At 48.8% G+C, this 17,680-nt stretch overlaps 1 protein-coding gene across 5 annotated transcripts in view; it reads right to left on the bottom strand.

Moving 5' to 3' along the window:
- STXBP5L (syntaxin binding protein 5L) overlaps positions 1–17,680 on the bottom strand; it is a 398,760-nt gene that overhangs the window by 205,714 nt on the left and 175,366 nt on the right. For all 5 annotated transcript variants that reach the window (XM_069760483.1, XM_069760479.1, XM_069760480.1 and 2 more), the window contains exons 3-4: positions 7,950–8,031; positions 5,801–5,901 (exon numbers count right to left, since the gene is read on the bottom strand). In XM_069760483.1, coding sequence (XP_069616584.1) covers positions 5,801–5,901; positions 7,950–8,031 — 183 coding nt within the window. The remainder of the gene's footprint in view (positions 1–5,800; positions 5,902–7,949; positions 8,032–17,680) is intronic.

The raw sequence follows: 17,680 nt of genomic DNA, 5'->3' as shown, positions 1-17,680 counted from the left end.
TCAGTTGACATCAAGCCCACGGCTTAGTAATGGAGAGACGTCTATAAGACACCTATCAATTACTAATCCTATAGTTACATGGTGAAGACACAGCAAGAATAAAGTCTTTTATTAGAAATAAAACATAACACATTTTTCCGTTTTAATTAAAAAATAACTCACATAACTCCTAATAAAATAGCTATTTTTGTCACTGGAAATGGTGTGCTGCCTCTGATTTTTGGAGTCCTATCCATAGATATATCAATCTATCTATAGATATATCCATCAATATATAGATATATCTATCTTTCTGTGTGTGTAAACATTATTCTTTGATTGGAGTATGTAAACAAAGAGGTTGGACAATAAAATGACATCACGATTCTTTTTTTTTGTTAAATAATAGATCATTATTTATTATTATTATTTATAGCCTACAAAAACGCACATAAATCTGCATGGAAAAACGCATGAAAATCCGCATCAAAAACGTGTCAAAATCATGTGGATTTTTACTTGTGTTTTCCCCCAAGAGATGCAGAATTTGCACCCCTGGTGATGAGGGTCCTGTCGAACCGCTGACCCTGGCAGCTCTGACTGCGAGGCCTCACCCCTCCCGTTACGTATCCAGGAGGAATAACAACAAAACCGCAAATTACACAGTTCTAAAAAAAAATATGTTTCATATTTTAGGCAAAACAATGATAAAATAATTAGTGAAACAGGCCGTGAGGAAAGCAGACAGATCCTCTTTACTGAAGTTTTCTCTGTGTCTCGCTCCAGGCCGTGCAGAATGTGTCGCTCTCCAGCCAGGGTCTGCTCCCCGAAGGCAGCAGAATGGGCATGATGAAACCTCTCGTTTCGCCCAAGGAGACTCGCTGATTCCATTTCTTGCTCTCACATTGTACCCGCCGTGTCCTTACTGAGCCGGTCCTCATCATTTCCAGGCACCGGCTGCCATGCACTTCAGCATCTGATACATGATAGAGGCGCTCGGCTTCCTGATAAGAGGCGCGCGTTTCGCTTTATCTGACATCTCTTCCGCAATTTCCAGTCCGGTGGCTCCTCGAGGAGGTGGTAGTCAGAGGTGGTAGCCACGTTACCTGTCTGCCCCCGCTGACATTATTACAGCATAGGACGCGGGAACATTCATCAAGTGCATATTGCCTCCGATTCCTCTGTGTTGTCGCTCCATCCAAAACCAAATCATCCTGGAGAGCCTGAAAACAGCTCCTCAAGTCACAAAATGAGGACTGGAGGATTTATAGGGGGAAGGATTCAGAGCAGCCAGGTTAGAATAAGCCCAAATAGTCACATTCAAAGTGGAAAAACCTCCTGAAAGGAGCGAAACTTGTTGCTTACATTTCCTTTTTTTACCTTGTTACATTTTATTTTCTACTTTTAATGGAAACACAACAGTGTGTGGATTAAGGGGGTTTTCAGAAATTAAGACACCCGTCTAAGAAAGCAACAAAGCAAAATAAGAAAAAGTACATGCGAAGACACTTTGTGATACATGTTATGAGAAATCGCCTTCTCTTTCCACTTATGTGCCGTTCTTCTCTCTCCTCTGCTTCCTGAACACAACTCATACTGCTAAAATCCGACATGTTCAAGACAGAACAGACTGCTAGATCACTGAGAGATCAGATTACAGATGCTTATGTCTATGAAGAGGAGGTGAGGAGTGAGGGCAGAAAGATGTACAGACCCCTGCTTCTTTTAGTGTTTTATCTCACCCAGCAGCTGGATTCATTGCTACTCTGGTTAGTACTACCTTATAATGTTTTCAATACTACTGCTGCTTTCAGGTTAGCGTTTTATCTCATCTCCGTGATGGACTCACAGCTACGCTGCTCAGTGTTGTTGATCTCTAGTAAGTTTTTTATCTCATAGCAATGCTGTATTCACAGCTACTCAGCCCAATGCTGCTGTACAAAGTTCTCTATGCTGCACCTGATGGATCCCAGTGATGGATTCACAGTTATACTGCTCAGTGCTCCAAATTTCTAGTAAGTATATTCTATGCCACCCCGGTGTTGCATTCACAGCTACACAGCTCAGTGCTGCTGTGCAATGTGCGCTTTCTAGTTAGCCTTTTATTTCATGCCAGTACTATATTGGCAGAGGTTTTGATATATAATGATAATAATACTGCTGCTTTCCAGTAATTGTTTTAATTCCACCCAGTGTTGGATTCAAAGGTACACTGCTCAATTCTGCTGTATAATGTATTCCATAGTGCTGCTTTCTAAAAAGGAATTATCACCAAAGTGCTGGATTCACAGCTTCACGGATCAGTACTGCTATATAATATCATTAGTTTTGCTAATACTGCTGCTCCTTCTTCTGAATATGTGCTGCATAGAGACAGAAAATCTGGAAAACTTGTGGAGAAGAAAGCAGGATAAAAGTCATATAGTGGGAAGAAATATTCCTCATGTACACACGACAACTTATTCTGAAAAGTGACCTGAATGAACAAGTACTGTACAATACTGTGCAGGAAGAAGCTGCTGCTGAATACAATGAAACTTGTAAAGGGGTTAAAAAGGGAATTCCACTATAACAAAGCATTGCTGATAGTTCTGATTCCCAAATCATGAGACCAGCTGAATAGTGAGTGCAGCTCCAGAGTATAATACAGGATGTAACTCAGGATCAGTAATGTAATGTATGTACACAGTGACTGCACCAGCAGAATATTGAGTGCAGCTCTGGGGTATAATACAGGAGGTAACTCAGGATCAGTAATGTATGTACACAGTGACTGCACCAGCAGAATATTGAGTGCAGCTCTGGGGTATAATACAGGATGTAACTCAGGATCAGTAATGTAATGTATGTACACAGTGACTGCACCAGCAGAATAGTGAGTGCCGCTCTGGAGTATAATACAGGATGTAACTCAGGATCAGTAATGTAATGTATGTACACAGTGACTGCACCAGCAGAATAGTGAGTGCAGCTCTGGGGTATAAGACAGGACGTAACTCAGGATCAGTAATGTAACGTATGTGCACAGTGACTGCACCAGCAGAATAGTGAGTGCAGCTGGAATATACAGTGGGTATAGAAAGTATTCAGGTCCTTTTAAATTTGTCACTCTTTGTTTCATTGCAGCCATTTGGTAAATTCAATAAAGTTCATTTTTTTCTCATTAATGTACACTCTGCACCTGTCACGGGGCTACCGCGACTAAGAGGCTTCAGAGAACCGCAGCGCTCTGGGCCTCGTTCACACACAGTGAACAGAAGCTCTTCTCCTGAATTCTGACCTGGCTGCCTTGTGCCAGCAGTGCAGGAGTTAACCTTGTTGCTGAAGTTTCTGAGAGCTTGGTCTCTCAGCTGAATTGGATTTTGTAATCTCATCATCTATATAGACCTAGCTTTGACTACAACTGTTGTCAGTGATCAGTTCAGCTGCCTTGCTTGGAGTGTGAAGGAGCATAGTGTTGGAGCTTGGAGGTTTTTCTACTGTACTTAGATTGTTGTCTGCTTATTTGGTTGCATGTTAAACCTGTTTTCTCTCCTTTGTTCTTTCCCCCCTTTTTTCCTACTCGGTGTTTCCTCTGTGGTTGTGTGAGTTTTCAGGGTGTTTGCTATTTAAGTTACTTTATCTGTATTCCCTGTCTATGTGTCATTTTGCTATTTTTGTGCAGTCCTCTTCCTGGGGGGGGGGGGAGAGGGGGCCACTGATAGGGTCTACACAGGAGATAGGGATATGCTGGTAGCTCAGGCCTCCTAACCATTATAGGTACCCCTGAGATAAGGGCAAGTCAGGGCCCCTTTATAGAGTCAGGGACAGGTGCGGGTCCCAGTACGCCGTCCTGTCCCTTTATCGCCGTTTACGACATGACAGCACCCCATCTTGACTGAAAGAAAACAGAATTATAGTCATTTTTGCAAATTTATTAAAAAAGAAAAACTGAAATATCACATGGTCATAAGTATTCAGACCCTTTGCTCAGACACTCATATGTAAGTCACATGCCGTCCATTTCCTTGTGATCCTCCTTGAGATGGTTCTACTCCTTCATTGGAGTTCAGCTGTGTGTAATTAACCTGATAGGACTTGATTTGGAGCGGCGCACACCTGTCTATATAAGACCTCACAGCTCACAGTGCGTGTCAGACCAAATGAGAATCATGAGGCCAAAGGAACCGGACAAGGAGCTCAGAGACAGAATTGTGGCAAGGCACAGATCTGGCCAAGGTTACAACACAATGTCTGCAGTACTCAAGGTTCCTAAGAGCACAGCGGCCTCCATAATCCTTAAATGGAAGAAGTTTGGGACCTCCAGAAGTATTCCTAGACCTGGCTGTCCAGCCAAACTGAGCAATCGTGGGAGAAGAGCCTTGGTGAGAGGTAAAGAAGAACCCCAAGATCACTGTGGCTGAGCTCCAGAGATGCAGTAGGGAGATGGGCGTTAGTTCCACAAAGTCAACTATCACTGCAGCCTCCACCAGTCGGGCCTTTATGGGAGAGTGGCCCGACGGAAGCCTCTCCTCAGTGCAAGACATATGAAAGCAACATAGAGTTAGATAAAAAAACACTTGAGGGATTCCCAGACTATGATAAATAAGATTCTCTGGTCTGATGAGACGAAGATAGACCTTTATGGTGATAATTCTAAGTGGAATGTGTGGAGAAAAACAGGCACTGCTCATCACCTGTCCAATACAATCCCCACAGTGAAGCATGGTGGAGGCAGCATCATGCTATGGGGGTGTTTTTCAGCTGCAGGGACAGGACGACTGGTTGTCATTGAAGGAAACATGAATGTGGCCAAGTACAGAGATATCCTGGATGAAAACTTCTTCCAGAGTGCTCTGGACCTCAGACTTGGCCGAAGGTTCACCTTCCAACAAGACAATGACCATAAGCACACAGCTAAAATAACAAAGGAGCGGCTTCAGAACAACTCTGTGACCATTCCTGACCGGCCCAGCCAGAGCCCTGACCTAAACCCAATGGAGCATCTCTGGAGAGACCTGAAAATGGCGTCCAAGAACGTTCACCATCCAACCTGACGGAACTGGAGAGGATCTGCAAGGAAGAATGGCCGAGGATCCCCAAATCCAGGGGAGGAAAACTTGTGGCCTCATTCCCAAGAATACTCATGGCTGTACGAGCTCAAAAGGTGCTTCTACCCAATACTGAGCAAAGGGGCTGAAGACCTATGACCATGTGATAGTTCAGTTTTTCTTTTTAATAAATTTGCAAATTTTTCTACATTTCTGTTTTTTGTCAGTCAAGATGGGGTGTAGAGTGAACATTAATGAGAAAAAAATGAAGTCAATTTACTAAATGGCTGCAATGAAACAAAGAGTGAAAAATTTAAGGGGGCTGAATACTTTCCGTACCCACTGTATATAGAGGATATCTCTTATTTTTCTCTCTTTACATACTATGACATGATTTTCAGAGATTTGCCTTTTAAAGGATGGATTATCTGGGTTCTTTAATGGCAAATGTCAAATCTATAAACTAAGCAGTGGAGATGTCAGGGCGGAGGGTTCGTCAGTGTGTTGGCAGCACACGGAGCATTAGTTGGAGGCTACACCGCTTCATGACTGACTCAACGTGACGTGTGATTTCTACTATGTCCTGTGGGGAAATGAAATTATGGCCGCACTTTCAGACACGGTTGTGATGGTTGTCAGTTGGTCGTGACTTTTCCCTATGGGAAACATTAGAAGTCACGTTGGGCTGCAGCCGTGCGGGGCTCTATCTACCAGGCACATGTGCACGGATCCGCCGGCCGCGGGCACCAGCAATCTCCAGCATGGTGTCTGCGGACTGTTATTCCTCTTACCGTTCCTTGTTAAATCTCAGGGAATGGAGCACAGCCGGGCGCTTCTGCCTCAGGCTCCACAAGTGAAGCGTCTCGTCGGCACATGCAGCGACCAAGGCACCCTGCGGACACAAGGAAGAGAGTAACCAGCGCGGCACACGGGTGACATTGTGCTAGAGCCTGGGCGGACATAACACCTGGGTGACGGGCGCTGTCAGGTGTGTGACCTATGGGCAGCGGGGCCCGTGTGAGAGGAGTATCCAGCTGGGGGCCATCTGCTCATGTCTGGTACTGGCATGGTCGGGCATCACCTGCCTCATGACCCATCTGTGACCCTGGACACCATGACTCAGCAGAGCTCCTATCCAGATGTCAGTGACACAACAGGCGGCATGTCGGTCTGTCGGCGGGTCCATCATCCGTTTGACAAATTAAGTTTTAAGGAGCCATCCAGAAAAAAACCTAGATGTTATAAATGAAAATAAGTCTAACAGATCCCCCACTAGACCTGTACCAGTGGTGATCACAGATCCATCTCTACTTCCCCACAACCAATCACGTGTCACACAGCCATGTGACTGCTGCAAGCCACAAAATAACATTGACTGGCGGCAGTTGTCATGTGACTACACAGCATGTGACCAACGACGGGGGAAGAATGAAGAAAGCTCTGGAATCAGGAAGTATGGGCAGTGGATCCATCGGGATCAGTGAGGAATGACTGGAAACAGATGCAAAAAGTTATTTTGTTCTTCCAATCCGTTTAATACTGGCCATGAAATGTTAGTGATCTCCCCCAATTCTGTGCTGTGACCTCATAAACCATAACCCCAGTGTTTCCCCACAGCTAGTGCCTCACTACTGTGCCCCAATACTCTGTCCCCCCACACGCTGTGATCCCATACGCTATGATCCCATGCTGGGCGCCCATACACTTTGCTCCATACGCTATGATCCCATGCTGTGCCCCCATACACTATGATCCCATGCTGGGCGCCCATACACTTTGCCCGATACGCTGTGATCCCATGCTGTGCCCCCATACGCTGTGATCCCATGCTGTGCCCCCATATACTTTGCCCCATATGCTGTTATCCCATGCCCTGTGCCTCCACACGCTGTGATCCCATACGCTATGATCCCATGCTGGGCGCCCATACACTTTGCCCGATACGCTATGATCCCATGCTGTGCCCCCATACGCTGTGATCCCATGCTGTGCCCCCATATACTTTGCCCCATATGCTGTTATCCCATGCCCTGTGCCTCCACACGCTGTGATCCCATACGCTATGATCCCATGCTGGGCGCCCATACACTTTGCCCCATACGCTATGATCCCATGCTGTGCCCCCATACACTATGATCCCATGCTGTGCCCCAATCGCTATGATCCCATGCTGGGCGCCCATACACTTTGCCTCATACGCTGTGATCCCATGCTGTGCCCCCATACACTATGATCCCATGCTGTGCCCCAATCGCTATGATCCCATGCTGGGCGCCCATACACTTTGCCTCATACGCTGTGATCCCATGCTGTGCCCCCATACGCTGTGATCCCATGCTGTGCCCCCATACACTTTGCCCCATATGCTGTTATCCCATGCCCTGTGCCGCCACACGCTGTGATCCAGTGCCCTGTGCCCCCACACGCTGTGATCCCATGCCCTGTGCCCCCACACGCTGTTATCCCATGCCCTGTGCCTCCACACGCTGTGATCCCATGCCCTGTGCCTCCACACGCTGTGATCCCATGCCCTGTGCCCCCACACGCTGTGATCCCATGCCCTGTGCCTCCACACGCTGTTATTCCATGCCCTGTGCCTCCACACGCTGTGATCCCATGCCCTGTGCCCCCACACGCTGTTATCCCATGCCCTGTGCCTCCACACGCTGTGATCCCATGCCCTGCGCCCCCACACGCTGTGATCCCATGCCCTGTGCCCCCACACGCTGTGATCCCATGCCCTGTGTCCCCACACGCTGTTATCCCATGCCCTGTGCCTCCACACGCTGTGATCCAATGCCCTGCGCCCCTACATGCTGTGATCCCATGCCCTGTGCCCCCACACGCTGTGATCCCATGCCCTGTGCCCCCACACGCTGTGACCCCCACATGCTGTGCGCAGGGTGGCGGTGGCAGTATGAGGGTTCAGGGGACGCTTACCTCATTGATTAGGAACTGAAGATGCAGGACAGCAGCGCCACTCTCATGCTGGCAATGGCAGTCAACGCCAGGTCGGCCCAGTCTGAGACCGGATGGTTAAGGATTTTACTAGTGAACCATTACAAAATAGTTAACCCTTTCAGTGCCACAATTAGGTGAAGAGCAATAAGGAACAGTGGTGGAACACCGGTACAACCCTCCATGTTGGGGGCACACACAGAGAAGACGCTTTCCCACTAGCCCCCGTTCTAAGGATTTGTGGAGGTCCCAGTGATCATACACTTATCCCGTGGGGGGGGGGGGACTTTTTTTTGCGTGTTTGTGTCCCTTTAAGGTATTGGTAATGGTTTATAGTTCTTTCTTGTTCTTGGAGAACTTTCTGTCACTGCCATCCAGAAATACAAGGTAAGCTTCTCCGGTGATCACACAATGGTTACAGGCAACTCATTCCTCTGAGCACCGCCACTCGCTGCCTGCACCCCCGGTGATGAGGGTCCTCTCGCACCGCCGCTCACTGCCTGCACCCCCGGTGATGAGGGTCCTCTCGCACCGCCGCTCACTGCCTGCACCCCCGGTGATGAGGGTCCTCTCATACCTCTCACTGCCTGCACCCCCGATGATGAGGGTCCTCTCATACCTTGCACCGCAACTTGCTGCCTGCACCTCCGATGATGAGGGTCCTCTCGCACCGCCGCTCGCTGCCTGCACCCCCGGTGATGAGGGTCCTCTTGCACCGTCGCTCGCTGCCTGCACCCCCGGTGATGAGGGTCCTCTCATACTTCGCACCGCCACTCGCTGCCTGCACCCCCGATGATGAGGGTCCTCTCGCACCGCCGCCTGCACCCCTGGTGATGAGGGTCCTCTTGTACCTCCACTCACTGCCTGCACCCCCGATGATGAGGGTCCTCTCGTACCTCGCACCGCCGCTCGCTGCCTGCACCCCTGGTGATAAGGGTCCTCTCGCACCGCTGCTCACTGCCTTCACCCCTGGTGATGAGGGTCCTCTCGCACCACCGCTCGCAGCCTGCATCCCTAGTGATGAGGGCCCTCTCGCACCGCCGCTCGCTGCCTGCACCCCTGGTGATGAGGGTCCTCTCGTACCTCACACCGCCGCTCGCTGACTGCACCCCCGGTGATGAGGGTTCTCTCTTACCTCGCACCACCGCTCGCTGCCTGCACCCCCGGTGTTGAGGTTCCTCTCGCACAGCCACTCGCTGCCTGCCCCTGGTGATGATGTTCCTCTCACACCGCCGCTCGCTGCCTGCACCCCTGGTGATGAGGGTCCTCTTGTACCTCGCACCGCCGCTCGCTGCCTGCACCCCCGGTGATGAGGGTCCTCTCGCACCTCGCACCGCCACTCGCTGCCTTCACCCCGGTGATGAGGGTCGTACCTTGCACCGTTGCTTCACCCCCAGTGATGAGGGTCCTCTTGCACCGCTGCTCACTGCCTTCACCCCTGGTGATGAGGGTCCTCTCGTACCTCGCACCACCGCTCGCTGCCTGCACCCCTGGTGATGAGGGTGCTCTCGTACCTCACACGGCCGCTCGCTGCCTGAACCCCCAGTGATGAGGGTCCTCTCGTACCTCACACCGCCGCTTGCTGCCTGAACCCCCGGTGATGAAGGTCCTCTCGTACCTCGCACCACGGCTCGCTGCTTCACCCCTGGTGATGAGGGTCCTCTCGTACCTCACACTGCCACTCGCTGCCTGAACACCCGGTGATGAGGGTCCTCTCGTACCTCGCACCACGGCTCGCTGCTTCACCCCCAGTGATGAGGGTCCTCTCGTACCTCACACTGCCGCTCGCTGCCTGAACTCCCGGTGATGAGGGTCCTCTCGCACCGCGCACCGCCGCTCATTGACTGCACCAGAGGTGATGAGGGTCCTCTCGTACCTCGCACCGCCACTCGCTGACTGCACCCCCGGTGATGAGGGTCCTCTCCTACCTCACACTGCCGCTCGCTGACTTCACCCCGGTGAAGAGGGTCCTCTAGCACCTACTTGTGGGCGGTATCCTGTGCAGCTACCATAATCACTATGACATAAGTACACGCAGGTGACGACAGGTCTATGTTGGACGAGACTCTGGAAGACCCCACAAGGTAAGTAAGCAGGTGCCTAATATTTTATCCACTCTGCACTGAGCAGACCAGTGATCCTCAACCAGTCCCTCTCCAGCGGAGGCAGAACTACAACTCCTATCATACTCTGCCTCATAGACTGTCATGGCCTGTAGTGTCACACTAGAGAGCAATTGGATGCGGACCCCCGGCTTGAGTAGGGGTACCCCAGACGCGCTCCTATGCAGACCCGTTTCACTTACCTCATTTGTCGGGTGAAATGGCTTCTAAGCTTTGCAATAGAAATCTAGGTGATGTTATTATTATTATTATAAATTTTTATAGCGCCATTTATTCTTAACATGTGAAAAAAGGGGCATACATAGACAAGTACAATTAACTTGAGCAAAACAAGCCACACACAAGTACAGAAGGAGGGAGGACCCGGCCCGCGAGGGCTCACAGTCTGCAGGGGATGGGTGAGAATACAGTAGGAGAGGGAAGAGCTGGTCGGGCGGCGGTTCAGCAGACTACGGATCACTGCAGGTTGTAGGCATGTCGGAAGAGGTGAGTCTTCAGGTTCTTTTTGAAGGTTTCGATGGTAGGCAGAAGTCTGATTTGTTGGGTAGAGAGTTCCAGAGTATGGGGGAAGCACGGGAGAAGACTTGGATGCGGTTGTGGGAGGAAGAGATGAGAGGGGAGTAGAGAAGGAGATCTTGAGAGGATCAGAGGTTGTGTGTAGGTAAGTACCAGGAGACCATGTCTGTTATGATGCGGTGGTTTAGGAGCAACATGGAACGAGCTCTGAAGGAAGTGGTAACTGTACTGACCGCAGTCCCTAAGCTCAACACAACACTAGAAGTAGCCGTGGGATGCTCCTAACTCTCCCTAGGCACCTCGTCACAGCCTAAGAGCTAACTACCCCTAAAGATAGAAGCAGGAAAACTATCTTGCCTCAGAGAAAATCCCCAAAGGATAGATTAGCCCCCCACAAATAATGACTGTGAGTGGAGAGGGAAAAGACATACACAGAATGAAACCAGGATGAGCACAAGAGGCCAGTCTAGTTTGATAGATAGGACAGGATGGAATACTGTGCGGTCAGTATAAAACACTACAAAAATCCACGCAGAGTTTACAAAAAATCTCCACACCTGACTAAAGGTGTGGAGGGTAAATCTGCTTCCCAGAGCTTCCAGCAAGACAGAATTAATTCATACTGATAACGCTGGACAAACATAGAAAGCACAGAACGGATAAGTTCACAATATGTGGACAGAAAAGAGCAAGCAAGAACTTAGCTTTGCTGAACTGGTCAGGATAACAGGGAAATCCAAAGAGATGTGAATCCAACCAGGAACCATTTACAAGTGACACTGGCTGAAGGAAAGAGCCAGGCATAAATAGCCAAGCAGAAAAGGCGATCAGTGGAAGCAGCTGAAGACAGCTAACTCCAAGGAGCAGCCATACCACCTGAAACCACAAGAGGGAGCCCAAGAGCAGAACTCACAAAAGTGCCACTTACAACCACCAGAGGGAGCCCAAGAGCGGAATTCACAACACATGTTACAGATGTATGGAGGACACAGGTTGTGGATGGCTTTGTATGTCATAGTAAGGTGTTGTGAATTCTGTGGCTGAATTCACTTCTGTGGTCACAAGTGGTATTGCAGTCTCTGGGCTTCCTCCCTCAGGTGTTTTGGTGAGCTCGTTGGCTGCCTTGCTATTTAGCTCCACCTGAGTCTGTCTTCCTTGCTCCTTGTCAATGTTCCAGTGTTGGATCTGAGCTACTGCTTCTTTCCTTGGGCCTGCTGCTCTGCTAGATAAGTGCTTCTAGTTTGTTTTCTGTTTTTTCTGTCCAGCTTGCTATTAACTTTTGCTGGAAGCTCTGAGAAGCAAAGGGGTGCACCGCCGTGCTGTTAGTTCGGCACGGTGGGTCTTTTTGCCCCTTTGCGTGGTTTTCGTTTTAGGGTTTTTTGTAGACTGCATAGTTCTCTTTGCTATCCTCGCTCTGTCTAGAATATCGGGCCTCACTTTGCTGAATCTATTTCATTCCTACGTTTGTCTTTTCATCTTGCTAACAGTCATTATATGTGGGGGGCTGCCTATTCCTTTGGGGTATTTCTCTGAGGTAAGTCAGGCTTGTATTTCTATCTTCAGGCTAGTCAGCTCCTCAGGCAGTGCCGAGTTGCATAGGTAGTGATAGGCGCAATCCACTGCTGCTTATAGTTGTGTGAGGATAGATCAGGTACTGCAGTCTACAGAGATTCCACGTCTCAGAGCTCGTCCTATTGTTTTTGGTTATTGCCAGATCTCTGTATGTGCGCTGATTATTGCACGCTGTGTTGCCTGATTGCCAGCCATAACAGTAAGGGTTTTCAACTGGAGCCTTTGGACAATAGGAAGCCAGTGAAGAGCCTGGCAGAGAGGAGAGGCCAGGGAATAGTGGGGAGACAGGTAGATTAGTCGGGCAGCAGAGTTTAGGAAAGATTGGAGTGGTGCAAGAGTGCTAGAGGGGAGGCCAGAGAATAGGAGGTTGCAATAATCAAGGCGGGAGATGATGAGGGCGAGCACGTGCATTTTTGTAGTTTCTTGGTCAAGGATTCAGGAAATGTTTTTGAGTTGGAGTCGGCAAGGGCTTGGATATGTGGCTTGAAAGAGAGGGCAGAGTGGAGGATCACCCCGAGGCACCGAGCACGCAGGACAGGGGAAAGTGAGCAGCCACTGACATTGATGGATAGGATGGGTGGAGGGGTAGAATGAGGAGGGGGAAAGATGATGAATTCTGCTTTATCCATGTTCAGTTTTAGAAAGCGAGCAGAAAAGAAGGCCGAGATAGCAGACAGACAGTGTGGGATTTTGATGAGGAAGGAGGTGAGGTCAGGTCCGAATTGGTAGATCTGTGTGTCATCGGTGTAGAGATGATATTGTAAACCGTGGGATTCTATGAGTTGTCCCAGGCCGAAGGTGTAGATGGAGAAGAGTAGGGGCCCTAGAACTGAGCCTTGGGGAACACTGACAGACAAGGGGTGAGGTGAGGAGGTGGTGTAGGAGAGGGAGACATCAGGTTAGATATGACGAGATCCAGGATAGGGCCAAGTCTGTGACGCCAAGAGATGAGAGAATCTTTAGTAATAGGGAATGGTCCACAGTGTCAAAGGCAGAAGACAGGTCCAGGAGAAGGAGGACAGAGTAGTGTAGAAGGCAGAGGACAGGTCCAGGAGAAGGAGGACAGAGTAGTGTAGAAGGCAGAGGACAGGTCCAGGAGAAGGAGGACAGAGTAGTGTAGAAGGCAGAGGACAGGTCCAGGAGAAGGAGGACAGAGTAGTGTAGAAGGCAGAAGACAGGTCCAGGAGGAGGACAGAGTAGTGTAGAAGGCAGAGGACAGGTCCAGGAGGAGGACAAAGTAGTGTAGAAGGCAGAGGACAGGTCCAGGAGGAGGAGGACAGAGTAGTGTAGAAGGCAGAGGACATGTCCAGGAGAAGGAGGACAGAGTAGTGTAGAAGGCAGAAGACAGGTCCAGGAGAAGGAGGAAAGAGTAGTGTAGAAGGCAGAGGACAGGTCCAGGAGAAGGGGGACAGAGTAGTGTAGAAGGCAGAGGACAGGTCCAGGAGAAGGAGGACAGAGTAGTGTAGAAGGCAGAGGACAGGTCCAGGAGGAGGACAAAGTAGTGTAAAATGCAGAGGACAGGTCCAGGAGGAGGAGGACAGAGTAGTGTAGAAGGCAGAGGACAGGTCCAGGAGAAGGAGGACAGAGTAGTGTAGAAGGCAGAGGACAGGTCCAGGAGAAGAAGGAGGACAGAGTAGTGTAGAAGGCAGAAGACAGGTCCAGGAGGAGGACAGAGTAGTGTAGAAGGCAGAGGACAGGTCCAGGAGAAGGAGGACAGAGTAGTGTAGAAGGCATAGGACAGGTCCAGGAGGAGGAGGACAGAGTAGTGTCGCTTGCTCTTGGTGGTTAGTAGGTCATTGGTGACTTTAGTTAGGGCAGTTTCAGTGGAGTGATGTGAGGAGGCCAGTTCATGATGGATGTGTTGTACAAGTAGTTTTGAGGCATAAGGCATAAGATGTTGATTGTTGGGGGTCCGACCGCGGCAGACTTTGATACCCATTACAATGACAGCTTATATGCACAGAATGATCTATTAACGATTGTTCTGTGCAGATCTGATCTGATCTGGTCGGTCTGTCTACACAATGAAACGTCCGCCAGTCACGCAGCCAATCAGCAGCCATTTCAGCCAGCGTAGGGTAACAGGAAATGCAGTCCATTTTGCCGACAGTGGTCACCGAGGGGTTAAGGTGGCGGCTGTCTGTGTGCTCAGCACACCTCCTCCTCCTCCTGCTTGGTAAACTTGTACCGCAAGCCTTCAATCTACTATATAAAGCTGAATGTGTGTGTGTGTGTATGTGTGTGTGTATGTCCGGGATTGGCATCTGCACCGTCGCAGCTACAGCCACAAAATTTTGCACAGTCACATGTCTGGACCCCGAGAGCGTCATAGGCTATATTGTGAGGCGAAATTTTAACCCCGCGCGTTCCAATTCACCAAACAATTTTGCCCCTATCTACATAATGGGGAAAAAAGTGAAAGGAAAAGTGTTGGAAGCGTCGCAGCTACAGCAACAAAATTTTGCACGGTCACACGTCTGGACCCTGAGAGCGTCATAGGCTACGTTGTGAGGTGAAATTTTAACCCCGCACTTTCCGATTCACCAAACAATTTTGCCCCTATCTACATAATGGGGAAAAAGTGAAATGAAAAGTGTTGGAGGCGTCGCAGCTACAGCCACAAAATTTTGCACAGTCACACGTCTGACCCCGAGAGCGTCATAGGCTATGTTGTGAGGTGAAATTTTAACTCCGCGCTTTCCAATTCACCAAACTATTTTTCCCCTATCTACATAATGGGGAAAAGTGAAAGGAAAAGTGTTGGAGGCAAATTGACAGCTGCCAGATGTGAACAAGGGGGACTTAAAGAGTGAGAGCGATGGCGCCAAAGAGTATATACCGTACACTTGCTAAAGTGGGGCCCCGACATGAGATACTCACCACACATGGGGATATGAACACACACACAAAATGCGCCACACACTACCACGTGCTTGAACACATATACCACCCTCAGCACACATTTCACCACACATACACCAACCTCGCCACATAAAAGTCGAAACACAAAAGTCGCTGCTCAAAACTCACCACGCGCAAAACTCGCCACATGCAAAAACTAGGCTCACGCAAAACTCGCCACAAGTGCAAAACTCACCTCATGGAAAACTCGCCACACGCAAAACTTGCACACGCGGAAAAATTGCCACATGCACAAAATTTGCAACACATGCAAAAGTTGCGTCACACAAAACTTACACATACTCAAAAGGCACCAGACATAAAACTCACCACGCGCAAAACTCGCCATGTGCCAAACTTGCTGCACACAACTTGCTACACTAACCTGTCACATGCAACTCGACACACAAAAAGTTGCTACACGCATGTCGCCACACAAAACTCATCTCACAAAAGTCGCTACATGCATGTCGCTACACGCAACTCAACACACACAACTTGACAGACGAAACTCGCCCTAAAACACACACAAGTCTGGTATCCTTCAAAAATAAAAATCTGATTAATAAGCAGACAAACTACAAGAGCAACAAATGTACCATATAGGAAAGACAGCAGCTGTCAGTCACATGACCTGTCTATTATGTGTATGTGTGAGCTAATATATACTGCCCGGGGGATTGCTTCCTGTTGGCTGGGGATTTATCAGGCTGCCAATTTATCTTACAAATACTGAGGTAAAAATACTGAGCAAATAACGTGTTAACGAGGTCTAATACAGGAGATCACACAGGTATATACTATATACAGGGGAGATGACACACAGATATATACTATATACAGGAGGAGATGACATACAGGTATATACTATATACAGGAGGAGATGACACACAGGTATATACTATATACAGGAGCAGATTACCTACAGGTATATACTACATACAGGAGGAGATGACATACAGGTATATGCTATATATAGAAGATGACATACAGGTATATACTATATACAGGAGGAGATGACACACAGATATATACTATACACAGGGGAGATGACACACAGGTATATACTATATACAGGAGGAGATGACATACAGGTATATACTATATATAGAAGGAGATGACATACAGGTATATACTATATATAGGAGGAGATGACATACAGGTATATGCTATATATAGAAGATGACATACAGGTATATACTATATACAGGAGGAGATGACACACAGATATATACTATATACAGGGGAGATGACACACAGGTATATACTATATACAGGAGGAGATGACATACAGGTATATACTATATATAGAAGGAGATGACATACAGGTATATACTATATATAGGAGGAGATGACATACAGGTATATACTATATATAGGAGGAGATGACACACAGGTATATACTATATATAGGAGGAGATGACATACAGGTATATACTATATACAGGGGAGATGACACACAGCAGGTATATACTATATACAGGGGAGATGACATACAGGTATATACTATATACAGGAGATGACATACAGGTGTATACTATATATAAGGGAGATGACAAACATGTATATACTGAGGTGAAAATGAGAGGTGTGAGGTGAAAATGAAAAGGTGTGAGTGCCAAATGAGAGGAGTGAGGGAAAATAGTGTAGTGATCGGAAAATGACAGATGTGAGGTCGAAATGACAAGTGTTAGGGGGGAATGAGAGGAGTGAGGGAGAAAATGAGAGGTGTGAGGGAGAAAATGAGAGATGTGAGGGGGAAAATGAGAGGCGTGATGGGAAAATAAGAGAAGTGACGTGCTATAACTAACCACAGATATTTACTATGCCCAGGCAACGCCGGGCTCTTCAGCTAGTTTCCATATAAATGCAGAATAAACAGCGTTTATTGATGTGTGCGCCCACAGCGAGGAGAGAGCGGCCATTACATAGATCCCACTACTAAGCCACCCATGCGCTACTACATCTTGGGCTATTAGCCTGCCCATCCCTCCTCTCTCTTTCCTGAGGCTTCTCCCGTACTGCCAGTGTCGGTCGGGCCCACAGGGGAACCAGAGGATTCTCGGGTGGGCCCAGGCACTTACACCTGCTGACATAGAGGGCCGTCAGCTGCCTAGGGCCCCCGCTGCTCCAAGGGCCCCCAACCAGTGGCGTGTCGCTAATAGCTCCACACCCAGCTGTTATGGGACCCATGAGTCAGGAGGCCCGCCCGCTGCCAGCGGAGCAGCAGCTGGAGACAGGAGCCTGTTGCCGCTACTAAAGAGAAATTAATATTCATGCTTCCCCACCCCCCATGTACGTGGAGAGGAGTGAATATTAATTTTACTTTAAAAGCGGGCAGTGTTAGCGCAGGCTGAGGCTAACACTGCCTGCAGGGTAGACGCCAGAATATATGGGCTGCTTCCAGGTATGATGTCATTTCCGGGAGACAGCTAGAATGTATGGGCTGTAGTCAGGACCTGGAAGGAGCCATTCTAGCTACAATCGAGAAAGCTGCCGGCGACGAAGATGCGGCTGCAAGAAACGTGCGGAGAGGTGAGTGGTGCTGTGTGTCTGTCTGTGTGCGTGCGTGAGTGGTGCGGTGCTGTGTGTGTGTGTGAG

The sequence above is a fragment of the Ranitomeya imitator genome, chromosome 3, assembly GCF_032444005.1.
Source record: "Ranitomeya imitator isolate aRanImi1 chromosome 3, aRanImi1.pri, whole genome shotgun sequence".
In the NCBI taxonomy this organism is placed as follows: Eukaryota; Metazoa; Chordata; class Amphibia; order Anura; family Dendrobatidae; genus Ranitomeya; species Ranitomeya imitator.
Note: the sequence above shows the minus strand (reverse complement) of the source record. Positions and strands in the feature narration are given on the sequence as shown.